Genomic DNA, 14,297 nt, shown 5'->3' on the forward strand with positions numbered 1-14,297 from the left:
TGTTAGGCTGTGTGCATGTCACAGAGAACTGCACTGAACTTCAATAATGCAACTTAGGGCATGTATGGAAATTTGGTGAGCGTGGTATGGAAGAAAAGGTGAGAGAGGGCGTTTGGGAATTTTCCTGGCCTCGCCAGGTTAATGGTTCTTAAGGGTATGAATGAGTGAGTGTCAGTGTGGGGTGTTCCTGCAAAATCATTTGGTTGGTGGAAATTTAAAGTAAACTAGTTAAGTGTGAATGTTCTTTTTGCTGCTAATCTTAATTTACTTTCAGTGCAAATGGAAAAGGCACCATAACTGACAAAATAAAAAGATGTCTCTTTATATATGATTGTAGGAAGTATGTTTTATTTTTACAGTGTTTCTTCTTTAGAGAAGCCATAGGAATGTCAGAAGTAAGTCCCTGAGCAAAAAAGAAGAGATCTCTTTAAAAAGAGTAGGCTTTAAAATTTGAATAATTTTGTTTTGTGCAAGTGGGAAGAACTTTCAACCTTATGATGGAAAGCATCTTGAGGGGTTATTAGAGGAGGCTGCAGCTGGGGTAGTAGTTTTAAAGCAGAAGAGTGCTGGGAAGGAAGATGGAAGAAGAAGGGGTAGGGGGAAAGAGTGGCAGACAAGGTGTGGGGTTGGAAGCAGGTTATACAAAGTTGAGCTGCTAATTTGGCTTGTTAATCACATATTTTCAATTTTTTTTCCTTAATTTACAGTGCTGTTATGTTAGTTACAAATCAACAGTCCCAGTAATAAATAAGTTACCAATGTGGAGTTACTAAAGATGTGAATGAGGGGGTTGTATATGTATGGAAATCCATAAAACTTGCAGTGGGCTAATGAAGGATGTCAGATAATAGTATACACAGAGAAAGGGCGGGATGGAAATTCCTCTATTCCTTATTACCCAGTCCCATTTCTTCTTTCATCTTAAAAAAAAAAAAAAAAAGAAAATTAGCTCATACTAGCTACTTGGAAAATTAGCGTCTTTCATCTGCAGTTACATTAAAAAGGAGATAACTGGGCAACTACGTGGCAAAACCAAACCAGTTTTGCATATCAAAATGTTTTCTGAAGACATGCAAATATAAACTCTGTGGAATTCTGAGTATTTACTAAATATTTTCTCTTTAAGCCAGTGCTGGAAAGAATCAACATCAATATTTTAAATTAAAAAGAAATACACTATTTGTTTCCAAAATGTAGTTGCCCCCATACGTGCTCTGAAAGCACTCTAAAACCTCTTGTCCTGAATTGTTGCAGATGCCAGAGGAACCGCAGTAGCCTGAATGAAAGGTGTTTCTAGGTGCACCATCATGTAATGTAGAAAAGCTAGCTGGTTCTGTGGAGGTAAAATTTATTGTTGTTGGTTGAAATAAGAGAGTAAAGGGTGAATCTTTAACGGTTCATAAGATTTAAGTGTAATTGTATTCCAAATAATTCAGCATTGGTTTTCCTGCCTCCTAATTTTTATAGAAGTAATGTATAACTGAAAGGTAAAGAGAAGGGACAGGTGGGATGAAATAAAATGATCAATCCTTGTCCAAAAGGGAATAAACTTGAATGGTGTAATTGATATTTTGTTACAGGCATGCTGAGTGTTCAGTCTCTTACCTCTTTTGTAATGTACAAGTCAGTGGGAGATCCTGAACATCAAATCACAGCATTTCTTATAAGTAAATTATGTTGGAGGTAGTCACTTCTCAAAGTAGGTTATAAAAACGGTATTGTATTCTGGTAATTTACTGATACCTCTACTTTGATAGAGTTTCATAAATTTCACAGAAAAACTTCATTTGTTATTATATTGGTTATGAGCAGCTTTAAATGACTCTGAAACTGAAGAATGACAAGAAAAAAAAATTATAGTGTAACTGTCAAGGGGGAAGGAGGGAATTGTGTAGCTTGGAAGTTACAAGGAAGTTGTTTGGGGTTTTTGGTGTTTTTTTGTGGGTGTTTTTTTGTGGGTTTTTTTTTTTTTAAGGACTGCTGTAAAAGTCAGAAGGAACATTTTAAGGAAACCTTCAGGTCATTCTAGAAGATGAATGTAATCCAGAAGGAAAGGATTAGTGCAGAAGTTTGGGATAATAAAATGATTTGGGGGCTAATATCTAAGGCTGATTATTCAAAAAAGGGAACAAAAACCAAATAGTGTGACAGGAAGTGAGGAATTGGAGGAAAATAGCTGAAGCCTTACTAAAACCATATAGTATACTTTTTATTGGCTTTATAACTTTCTAAAACTAAATTTGTTACAAAGGGAGACAGGAAAGAGTCACAGATAGCCATCTAGGTTGAAGTTGCTATGACAAAGATCCTTGAAAGCACAAAGCATAATTTCAGTGGAAAACAGAGAATTCTTAAATTGTGATGCTTTGCAAGGCTTGGGGACAAAGGTTGGGAAGACCATATATCATATATGGAGTTGCAGTAATGCCAAGGTGGATTTTGGACTAAAAGGAAATGGATACATTTTGTGGCAAGATCAGACTTAGAATCCCATGAATAGGAGGAAGGCATTAGCAAACTGCATTTAATGCAGAGAAGAGCAATGAAATAACTGAGGCTAGAAGGATTGAGTTGGTAAGGTAGAGTATTAATAAGCAATAATAATAAACCTAGCATCTTGGGTAAACTAGTAAAAGGGTGAAGGGTTGTGTTCAGTATTTAAAAAGAGTAAATGCACGGAACCATGGTCATAAGTAGGAGCAACAGGTAAACATTTAAATTGAATGTCAGGAAAGTGTCACAAGTATTATTCTAAACAGGTTTGGTCTCCCAAAGGTAGCGGGAGGTACTAAAGAGTTGGGCTTGATTTGTCTGAGCTCATTTTGTGTTTGTTTTAGCAGGCTCCAAGCTCCGTTGTTAGAGTTCTGACACCAACACGAGGTTTGTCTTCTACAGAGGCAGGCCTTGCTCTGACTGATGGGAGATAAGTATAAGCAGGACAAATACCAGGGTGTATTTCTTCAAAGAAGGAATATCAGAGGAAGGGATCCTGTGCTGGTCAGGAGAAGGGGAAGAAAAACTGTTTCTCTTAAAAACTGCTGCTCATTGGGCTTTTCTTCCTTTCCAAAATTTCTGTGGAAACGTGTGGATTAGTCTAGAAATTTGAGGCACTGTAGTAATTTTGCTGTGCTCAAATAAGATCATAAGTTATTTTTCAAGTGCCTCAATATTTTGCAGCATGTAGAAACCTGGTTAGGCGCTGTTTGGTAAAATGTGAGCGTGAGATGTTTCAGGCAACTCTATATTGCTCCACAGAGCCAACACAGAGCAGATGTTACCTTGCTCAGGACCTGCCAAATAATTTTGGATTCCAAGGTATAAACCCCCTCTCCTCTCCCCGCAGTGTGTATATTTTTGTGGTAGGCCTGTTCACCTCACTGGCTTAGTGCCATTCGACCCTCCTCTGCCCAAGACACTGCTTTGTAAAGGTGTACAAAAGAATGCACTAATGTGGTGATGGCGTTAGTATGAACTGGATTTGATTCTGTTTTCAGGGGGCTTGTTTCTGGATGAATGTGTCTGAGACGGTTCCTAGTTAAGTAAAAGGAGATGATTAAAGCAGTAGTTCTTTTGCTTTTGTACTTGATCAAAGGTGATGGTAGCAGGAACTTTACCGCTGGTATTTTCTTAACTTGTGCTTATGTAGTTTAAATGCAGACTCTGGTTGTTGCTGGGATAACCTTCCATATGCTTATGCTGGTGGGCAAGGCCTTCAGTCCATTTATTGCTCTTGCATGTCTGTGCCTGCTGCTTCCTATGGAAGGGATCAGATTTTTGCATCAGTAGGATCATTTCCTGTTGTTTTCCCATTGCTGCATGCTGTGGATTGTGCACTGTGCTCCAGTCTTTGCCAAATAAACTCTACCACAAGTTATGGGAAGTGTTTTGCAGCTACAGTGGAAGCTTATTGACTCTTCTGCTTCCGTTACATGGATTATATATGTTTTAAAATAAAATTGCTCTATTAGGGGAGGGGATTGGGGTTGTTCTGCCCTGAGGAGAGAATTAACAGGTTGGAATGGAGCCTCCAGAGGCATAGCTTAGGTCTTGAAATTGAGTATGTTGAAAGTAGGTTTATGGATGTCAGAGCAGGTGTTGTGGTTGTGTTTTGTTCAGGCTTTGTATGAATTTGTGCATGAAACTGGGAGATCCCAGGGGAGGGTTGAGTAACCTCTTGCTGTCATTGGGGACATAGGAGGAAGTTCTTCCAATGGTTAGGATTAATCACTTGTTGCAGACATGTATTCATGCAAATTATGTCTGGTACTGTAGTGGCTAAGAAATTCCTGAAATCAGAAATTAAAGGGGGGGAAGGAAAACCCCTCCCAAAACTTTAAATCTGCAGACCAATTTCCTAGAGCTTCCCATGTTTCCAACCACCATCTCCTTGCTTTGTGTTCCACTAATAATGAAACAAGGATTGCTTATAAAGCAGAAGGGTTGAAATATGACATTGTGCTTTTTAGCTTGTAACTGTTTTCTTTCCTTCCCCACATTACAATAGGAGCATGGAAAAACTCCATAGAAGAATGGACAGCAGAAGACTGGAATGAAGATGTAAGTGTACCTTGTTGGATAGACCGATTATTTACCCTTTTCAGAGTTTGTGTTGTCTTCAAAAACTAAATGTTCAAAGTAATACTTTGCTGTATGCATGCAATGATAGTTCTTACTGTGTTTCTTGCTGTAATTCCTGTTTAAAATATATATATTTAGATAAGCTTATTTTTTAAATAAAATTGAATCAAGAAATATTAATTTCTTTTGCTGGATGTACAATAAATAGATTATAAAATTTTAAGTTTTATCTCATATGAAGTATTTGTTAATTATAGTTCTCCACTGCTTAATGCCGATGGGTGTTAACCGCATACTTCCCCCTACTATTGTGTAGAGATTTAAAGCCATATTATCACAGGACTTTTATGTAATTAAGTGCTGAACCTTACTATCAACTTTAGACTCCTCATTTGATGCTTTTAAGTTGAACGATTATGCAGATTTCAAACAAATCTACTTCATGTTCATAATATTAAAAAAGGAGCTAGTAGTATGTTGAAGTTAGCACTTAATTGCTTTATTCCTGTTGTTTCGTCATGATGTGTTGTCTAAAGTACTACAACAGTTTTGGTTCTTGTTCTTTATCAGGCAAGAGATGTCTTCATGTCTGCAAAATATTAGGCATTTGTGATCATCACATGAAAATCACATTTGTGATTTTAAGTTTTCAGTTACTGTATTAAAGCTTAAGCAGTTCAGAAAACAAACTAGGTAGCAAGAAATATGGAAAGGAAAACTTAGCTTTTAAGAAGTTTTTTATCTTTTATAGGAACATCGATTATTTCAAGTTTATTTTCAGAAGAGTAAGAGATTGTCTCAGAAATCATCCCTTTTGCCTCCCTCTGTAGGGTGGCATGTCAGTGTTATCCCTAGAAATGTGTGAATGTGTCATTATATAACAGATATGAAAACTCTGTCCTTACCTAATGAGAGGGCTGTGTCTTTCGGAAAAGTTAAAAGAAACTCTAAAATTCCTAGGTTTTCTGTATCAGTTACTACCACCAAAAGCTGGCATCATTTTAAAACCTGTCCTCTTATTTCTGCAGCATATGCTAGAGGTGGACTAAGGGCTAAGGATAGTGAAAATTTATGGCCTTGTTCTCACCCCTGTTTGCTGGTGCAATACAGCATTTGTAATACGGGAGGAGTGTTGAGCAAAGCTGACTAGGGATATATATTTTTTTAATTATTAAATCTGAGTAATTTGCACATGAATCTTGAAAGAGCAGCATATGAAATCTCTAGCCTGTTGTTAATTTTTATAAATTTTAGTGTGTTGGAAAAAAACCCAAACCCTGTAACCTGTGAGAAAGTTGTTCACGTGCTGATGTTCAGAAAGAGTGAATGAAATGGCGAGCTGCAGGCAAATTAGCCCAAAACATCCCTGGGGAAAAAAAAAAGGAAAAAATTGATTCACTTGATGTAAAAAAACCAAAACAAACAAAAACCCACAAAACAACAGAAGTGTAAAAATACAGTTTGTGCCATTCAGTGTAGTCTTATGGAAAATAGGTCCACTTCAAATAAACCTGATCTTGGTCTTTAAGTAAATAACAAGTTAACTGTGAAGATAGAGTATGTCCTTGTAAGAGATTTGATTTACATATTTTGTTCTAAAACTAATTACATGCTGTCACAAAACACATTAAGTGGATTAAAATCTGCCTTGCAAATTTCAGCCATTAAATCTTTTGCAGGAGGACCCTTACTGAATGTGGGCATTTCTAGGAGGGCTATAAAGGAATCCAGTCCCAGGCCAGATGCCATCTAGTGTCTTTATCAATGATTTGGAAGTATAAATAAAATAAATAAAATAAATAAAATAAATAAAACTGCTGAATAAAATGTGTGGGAAACACAGGAATTGTTGGAATGGCAATTAAAAGTAAGCCAGTCATGCAGAGAAATCTGTACCTCTGCTAGACTTAACCTGTTCAAATGAAAAATGCTTTAATATAGCCAAATGCCCATTTGTTTTATAGGAATAAAGGCACACCTCCAGAACAAGGGCCTGTCTTCTGGAAAGCAGCAACTGAAAAATTTTCAGGATTGTAGTGGGTGATGAAAAAAGAACAGCTCAGCATGATCTCCTAAAGGGCTATTGTAGTATTTTTATCTGTAGGTATTCTCCCCTGTCTCTTAGTCATTCTTGATTTATATTTCTGTATATGGAGTCTCCTGAACTTGATTCTGAAATACTGCATCCAATTATTCATTGCTTTTACAAAACAAAAGTTGTGGAAAATAGCTGAAAATTATTTACTGATAGAATTTGGTCCTTGAGAGTGAGATTTTTAGTTTACTGAATCTGGAACGTTTACTTTATTAGCATATAATGGGCTCTGGCTTTAGTCTAGCAGAAAAAGGCATAATATGAACCTGCGACTGGAAAATGGAGCTGCACGTTTAAATGTATAATAAATCTAGTAGCATGACTAATGATTAAAACAACTAAGGATCATAGAACCGTAGAATGTCCTGAGCTGGAAGGGACCCACAAGGACCATCGAGTCCAACTCCTGTCCCTGCACAGGACAACCCCAAATTCATACCGTGTCTCTGAGGGTGTTGTCCAAATGCTTCTTGAATATCACCAGGCTTAGTGCTGTGATGCCTCCCTGGGGAGCCTGTTCCAGGGCTCCACCACCCTCTGGGGGAAGAACCTTTTCCTAATACCCAACCTAACCCTCCCCTGGCACATCTCCCTGCCATTCCCTCAGGTCCTGTCATCGGTCACCAGAGAGGAGAGATCAGTGCCTGCCCCTCCTCCTCCTCTTGTGAGGAAAATGTAGACTGCAATGAGGTCTGCCCTCAGTCTCCTCTTCTCTAGGCTGAATAAACCAAGTGACTTGAGCTGCTCCTCATACGGTTTCCCCTCTAAACCCTTCACCAACTTCATAGCCCTCCTCTGGACACTCTCTAGTAGCTTTGTATCCTTAATGTCCTGTGGCGCTCAACACTGCCCACAGCACTCGAGGTGAGGCCGCCTCAGCACAGAGCAGAGCGGGACAATCCCCTCCCTCGACTGGCTGCAATGCAGGGCTTGATGCACCCCAGGGCACGGTTGGCCCTCTTGGCTGCCAGGGCACGCTGTTGGCTCATGTTCAACTTGCTGTCGACCAGAATCCCCAGATCCCTCTCTGCAGAGCTGCTCCCCAGCCTCTCATTCCTCAGTCTATATGTACATCCAGGGTTGCTGTGCCCCAGGTGTAAAATCCGGCACTTGCCCTTGTTAAGCTTCATATGGTTGGTGATTGCCCAGCTCTCTAATTTGTCAGGAAGCTGATGTATTTGCTGTCTGCAGATAAAGACCAGGTGTTTTTCTGAAGAATATTTTTGTTTAAATGTGGTGTTCTCTAGTCAGATACAAGTTAGGAACAGGTGAGTGAAGTTTAATGTTGTTTGACCTGAGGATTAGATTTCTGTGATCCAATAGTCCTGTCTGGTATTTATTTTTAGTAGTAAGTATTGAGCAAGTATAGTAAGTTGTCAGCACGCTCTTAGAGTGGAAACTACTTTCAGTGAGAATAGGAGGTTGTATTTTGTTAAAGGGATATTCAGGGCATGGACAATGAAGGACCAGACAAATGAGGTACTGTAGATGGCTCTGGGTTTTCCTGTTAAAATTGTGATCATGTTCTCCTAGCTAAAGAAAATAAAAGTTTATCTACAGAAACTGTCAGAAGGGGAGAAATAGAATACATAAAAATTGTTGGAAATTGGATTAAGGCAAACATTTTCTGTACAATATTGGTAGTCTTAGTTTTTATTTGGAACAACAGCAACACTAAAAAAAAAAAAAGTGTATTTTAGCGGGAATGTTTCCTTTACCAGGAAGCAGCATGAGAACTTGTTTTCATTTAACTTCAGTACATCATATCAAGATAGTAATAAGGCTTTCTTATTTCTGATTTGTTGATGTTGAGTTTTTGAGGATGCTCGAGTATAATTTCCTGTTCTCCTCACCTGTCAACTGGCCATAGGAGCTGGTAGCTAGTTCTTAAATATATTGTCTGTTTGGTGATTGGAGAATGATTTTTATCATAGGAACAGGAGCTGAAAAGCACGGGCATTTCATTGCCAATGGAGGAAATACCCTTATGAGGCTGGCGCTTGCAAACGGTTCATGACTGTTGACTCAGTTCTGGGAAAATGCTGGAGCTTCAGTGAAAAATTTGCAAGTGTAGCATACAGTGAATGTAAATAACTTTCTTAGGAGCCAATAGTACTACTTCTAAGAAATACTAAATGCATCTGCATAATAAAACTTTTCAGCTGCTGCTGTATGAAGTATGTGTTTTGACAAATGCCATAATCCCAGCAGACTTCTGAATTAGGTGCTTGATTGGAGCTTGTGGCCGTGAGTTTGCCACAGGGTGTAGTGTAAACTTCAATGTAGCTGAGCTGGTAGCTGGAGACTTTTGTTTTGCATGCTGGTTCACTTGAAGAGAACATTTCCTTTCATATGTCAAGCATGCTTTTGTGTTGTCACAAAACATCCCCGGTCTCTTTGATTTGCTTAGTTTTCAGGATTCATCAGTGTTTTGGCCATGGTTAGTCTTATCCTGGGTTATGTGAACATAAGAAACTGTTGGTGTTACAAAGAATTTAATATTTAACCAAGGGATTGCAGAAGCTGCTGCTCGTGTCACTAGCTGACCTCTTTGTGCCATATAATGCAGGAGTGTTATAACACTACAAAAAGTACAGTACACATTGTTCTAAAATAACACGTACAGTGGGGAAAGGGCTGAACAACAGAGAAACAGCCTTTTTAACTGGAAATATGCTTGAGCTGAATTTTCTTTCTTCATTTTGGACAGTACGTAGAGTTGTGGGCTTGGCAGCATTATGCACAGGACAGAGTTGTGTTCCAGAAAGATGGGATTAAAATGCATTGCATTGGCGGGAAGGGAAGAAAATAAAGGTGGTGGTATTTTTTTCATGACACGGTTTTGCACATAAGTGGGTGCTAGGGAGAGTACATGAAACATTTGAACATTGTCTCTGAGTCGTAAGTGATTGGCTCCTAGTAAGCCCTTCTGCGTCCTGCTTAAATCAACAGTGTTTCATAGGAGAATCCCAATCAGATGATGGTGTTCAGGGATATACGTGCTTTCAGTAGAGCTGCCTGTGGGATGGCAGATGAAATTGGCTCATGTCCGTGATGTCCTTTAAACTGTGCTGCTAGCAATGAATGCAATTAAGAAAAAAAAAAAAAGCATAATTTCCTGGAAGAGTTTTTATTCAAATGTCACATTCTGAAGTGATTCTTTGTGAGTGTTTGAATAGGTCAGTTATTCTTTAGTCTAAATACAAAGCTACACCAAAGTAGTTAAGGGTGATTTTGTGCAAATATACTTTAAAATTTAACCATTATACATGCATATCTCTGTCTTGTTAAATCTAACCTGTACCGGCTTAAGACCTATTCTGGTTTGCAAGTATTCCTGTCGATAGAAATGAACTAGCCCTAGGAAGATATAGCTGTTTGTTTTTTTTTTTTTTAATAAAAGCTATTTAAAAAAAAAAAACCAAAGAGCAAACAAATCACCCTCCTACAAACCAAAATCACCCCCTTCCCCAAAAAAAAACCTCAACCAACCAGCTCCCCCTCCCCAGCTACCTGTGCAAGTGTCTGTCTCTATAACAGCATGGTGAAAGCAGTATGGTTTTCTGCTGTCAATGATCTGATTGGTTATGCTAGTATAAGCAATTACATGGTTCTCCCTTTATTATTGTTTTTGAACTCATGCTCACAGAGCAATTGGTTTAAGATGTTATTGCCGCCCCTAGCAGAAATGCCAAGAAAGAACCACCAATGGGGGTTCACTGTACATACCTGAGTGCAAACCTGCCTCCGCTGGTGATGTGAGCTGAAATGTAAAACGCAGGAATACATGAAACGAGTGAGTGGGAATGTTGCAATGTGTTAGACTTCTGCATCAGGATTTATCAGAGCTGCTCTATGGGGTCCTAAATTATGTCCGCACAAGGTGTCTTTACACTGATGATATACCAGCTGTCATGTTATTTTCTACTGGTATATTTCAGTTAAACTGTTGCCCAAACTGATGTAGCTACGTTGGTATATCATTGTGTGTGTTCAGTAGATCGAGTTTCCTAACACTTTTTAATTAAATTGGTACTTCATTCCGTGGAGAAGACACTGCTGAAGTTTGACTACGTGTTTTTGTCTTTTTAAGCAGAGCTGCAGCATAACTGGTTGTAATGGTAGTTTGACTTTACTTTTATCTGAAAGTACGTGACCAAGATGGAATTTCTGTAGATGTTGCAGCACTGAAGTGTGAGCATGTGTATGTTTTAAAATACTCCCCACCCCCCTTCTTTTTCAGCTTTCAGAAACAAGAGTCTTCACTGCTTCCTCTGTTCCAGCTGAGAATCATGTGACTACTGGGCAAAGGTAAGCTGCTCTTCCACGGTTTCCCTATACCTTAAAAACCTGCTTGGTGAAGCAATGTTAGCTTGCACATATAATATGTTGAATAAAACACAGGGCAGCCCTGGTCAGAGATTGATCAAACTAATTTCAAAATTGCAAAAGCCTTGCTTGCAAAATGTTGGTTTTGTGGGTTCCTACGTTACCTATTATTGACTACAGAAGTGGAGCTGAACGTACCAAATCCACAAGCATAATACTGAGAAGACTGTCTTCTGTGCAAAGGCTGCTTACAGGCAGGAACAAAAGTAGCTGGGAAGGAAAGTTTGCTGCTGTTGAAAAGGAAGCACTGGCTTTGCTGTTCAGAAATTGGAAAGCCTGCCCCTATAGATGCAGAGTGTTCAGAACATAGTGCTTTGACAAATATATTAGCAGAAAAGCTTGCATTGGCAAGAAGGTGAATTTTCCGGTAAACATCACAATTACTTGTCTTAACTGATGATCTAGTGTTCAGATAGAGAACCAAAAATATGGCAGTTGCTGCCTTCCTTTGCTTGCCTTTGTCTTCACCAAATGCCTGGCCGATGATGATATGGAATCAGTTGTCTGCATTAGCCTCAGGCCCCAGGAGAGCAGGTTAAAGTTGTGTGATGAAGACTTCGGTATTTGGATAGCATGAGATCTGAAAACTAGATGGCCTTAATGATCCCAAACATCTTGATACAGCTGTACTACTGTACCTCCAGACTGCAGCAAAATTTTCCTTGTAACGTGGACGTGACCCGGAGGAGGCATGGTGTCAGTTGGTCTACAGTTTATAGTCCTTTTCTTCTTAAAGGTGATATGCTCACATGTTCATTGTTCTAATGCAAATATTCTTCCAGTGGATGCCCCTCAAATTATGTTAGAAAATATTTTAGTTCATCAACTAAACTTCTGGTGTGGTGGTTTTTTGGTTTGTTTGTTTGGTTTTTTTTGGGAAGGATGGGGGTGTTGGGTGTGTGGATTGATGTGTTGTGTTTTGTTTGTTTTTTTAAACTCACTATAAGAAATGTTTGGACATTAAGAAATCTATGCTAATGGAAGTACTGGAAGTGGCTCTTCAGCCCAAGCCTGCAGCGTATTTAGGATAAACTTGTGCTAAACATGTGGTAAGGGTTAGTAAGCCATGCTAAATATAAGAAAAGTCACATTTCTCATCCTGCTCAGGTATATGTGGTAATTTTGGATATGTGCCTACTATCTGAGAAACTTAGCTTTTATTTCTGCTGCTCTCGTGACTTCCATGTCATTACACATTCACTCAATTGCTGCATGTGTGACTTTATTCTTTTCTGTCCTCATACCCGCCCTATACAGAGGTAGGACTTTGATCCCTTGCTCTTTTTAAAGGTATAGCATGATATACAGAGAATGTGGATTATCAATATATATTAAAAAAATATAATGGGCTTGCAGGCAGGATCCACTCAAACATAATGTATTGTTTATGACTCGTCTCCGGTTACTTGGTTATATTAATCATATAGGTTATTTATGTGATATATGATGTTATAAATTTGATGATGTTTGAAAAGAGTACAAAGATAATTTATATTCTGTGTAGTGGAAGGTTTCAGCTAGCAGAAATTTACTTTCTGGCAAAAACCTCTATTCTACCTCTTTTTGTACGGCAGACAAGCAATATTTGAAAAGACCACTAATCAGTAATAATTCTGTTGCTGGTACAGCAGCTTTAGTATTTTTAGTGCTTTTTTTCAGTTTCACTGCAGCCTAATCATCATGTTTATTCCAGCCAAACTTTGCTTTTTCTTACAGCATTGATTTGGTAACACTGCTTCAAAAGCCTGTGACTTCTACCCAAGAGACAGAAGGCAACTCATTTGAGGCTCCCCAGCAGCAGAGCTTTGGTCAAGCTCTAGTCTTCACAAATTCTCAGCACAGCACCCAGATGGCATCAGGAACTGGCAGCTCCAGTGCTGTAAATTCTTATTCTCCTCAAAGTCTGGTAAAATTTTCTTATGCTTTCTAAATATTCTTCATGAGTAAATATTTCAGGTTAAACAACTTTTCTAGTACTGGTCATTTCATGAGATGTTTCAGTATTTGTAAAATTCAGGTTCCATTCACACACACACAAAAAAAGGATTACTTTTTTCTGGCTTTGCTTAGTAGTTGTTTCTTGGTTTACATGAAGTACTTGTATTAATTTTTGAGTAGAGAGTGTTTACTGCATGCTGATTTAGGATGAAATAATTTGTTTATAGTGAAGAGTTCTATGCCAGAAAACTATGGTGTATTATTTCCAAACACATATCTGACTGCTTTTTGTGGAAACCTGATTATTTCTGAGTCAATCGTGAGGGCTTGAAATTGGGCACTTGTATTTATTCTCTGATTAATCAGTTCAACTAGTAGTAAATACATGCTATTTTGAGATGCATGGATTCAAGTAAATCAGTGTTATTGCAATCAGTGGTGGTGGTTGTATCTGTGATAACCAGAGAGGATCTGGCCATATGCTACAACTGCTGAATTTTTTTATTGGTCATTTATTAGTAATCTAGGACTGAAGAGGTTTTGGTTGCTGCCAAATAGCAGCTGTAGGCATTGACCCTATGGCTGTGTTCAAATTATTTATTAAATACTTAACTCCACTCCTTCCCCTCTTCATTTTTTGTCTTTTGGTAGTCTGCAGTTCTTTGTTCTGGCTTTGGAGAACTTGGATCCTCTAAATTGGCAAACTCTACTGGATCCCAAATCTTGGACCAATTGAAATCTCCAAGTTTGAGTCAGTTTACCTCTCAACAAAGCAGCAGTAGCTCTACCACCACTACCACAACTATTACGTCATCCTGGGATCTAAAACTGCCCGCTACCCAGTCCTCAGTCCTCAGTAAGTTTGGTAAGTGCTTTGACATAGTTTTCTCTCTTTCTCTTTCTTTCTGTTAGCCTGTAAGATTTCTTAATGCCAATGACAGTTTAAAATGGCCCTAAATGAAAAGCTTTTCTAAAAAATGTAATCCTAATAATACAACTGGTTACAACATTGTAAGAGTTACACTTACTTGCTGGTGATAGACGTTATGAGTATATCACAAACTAAGTTTTGATAGGCTTAAGCCTATCCATAAACGTCACTACATCTTTAGAAGTTGTTGAGCCTTCATGTAATGACATCTTTGATTTAATGTGCTTGAATATCTAAGTGGAACTTTGATGTAACTTTTTCCTCAACAAATCCTGGAAAATACTACTTTTCATTGTGCCTATGCTGCTTCTAGCTGAGTATAAGGTTGTACTATATTTTGTCTTTTTTCCCCCCCCAATTTTTTCC

The 14,297-nt window shown here is 38.4% G+C and overlaps 1 protein-coding gene across 15 annotated transcripts in view; it reads left to right on the forward strand.

Moving 5' to 3' along the window:
- The window catches only part of LOC142049270 (ubiquitin-associated protein 2-like), a 98,451-nt gene that overhangs the window by 51,991 nt on the left and 32,163 nt on the right, over positions 1–14,297 (forward strand). For 6 of the 15 annotated variants that reach the window (XM_075076786.1, XM_075076787.1, XM_075076788.1 and 3 more), the window contains 4 exons: positions 4,505–4,557; positions 10,917–10,984; positions 12,779–12,968; positions 13,652–13,865. In XM_075076786.1, coding sequence (XP_074932887.1) covers positions 4,505–4,557; positions 10,917–10,984; positions 12,779–12,968; positions 13,652–13,865 — 525 coding nt within the window. Of the gene's footprint in view, positions 1–2,837; positions 2,881–3,255; positions 3,316–4,504; positions 4,558–10,916; positions 10,985–12,778; positions 12,969–13,651; positions 13,866–14,297 lie in introns of all 15 variants that reach the window. The other 9 variants (XM_075076781.1, XM_075076783.1, XM_075076784.1 and 6 more) reach the window with 3 other exon arrangements.

This window comes from Phalacrocorax aristotelis, chromosome W, assembly GCF_949628215.1.
Source record: "Phalacrocorax aristotelis chromosome W, bGulAri2.1, whole genome shotgun sequence".
NCBI classification, from domain to species: domain Eukaryota; kingdom Metazoa; phylum Chordata; class Aves; order Suliformes; family Phalacrocoracidae; genus Phalacrocorax; species Phalacrocorax aristotelis.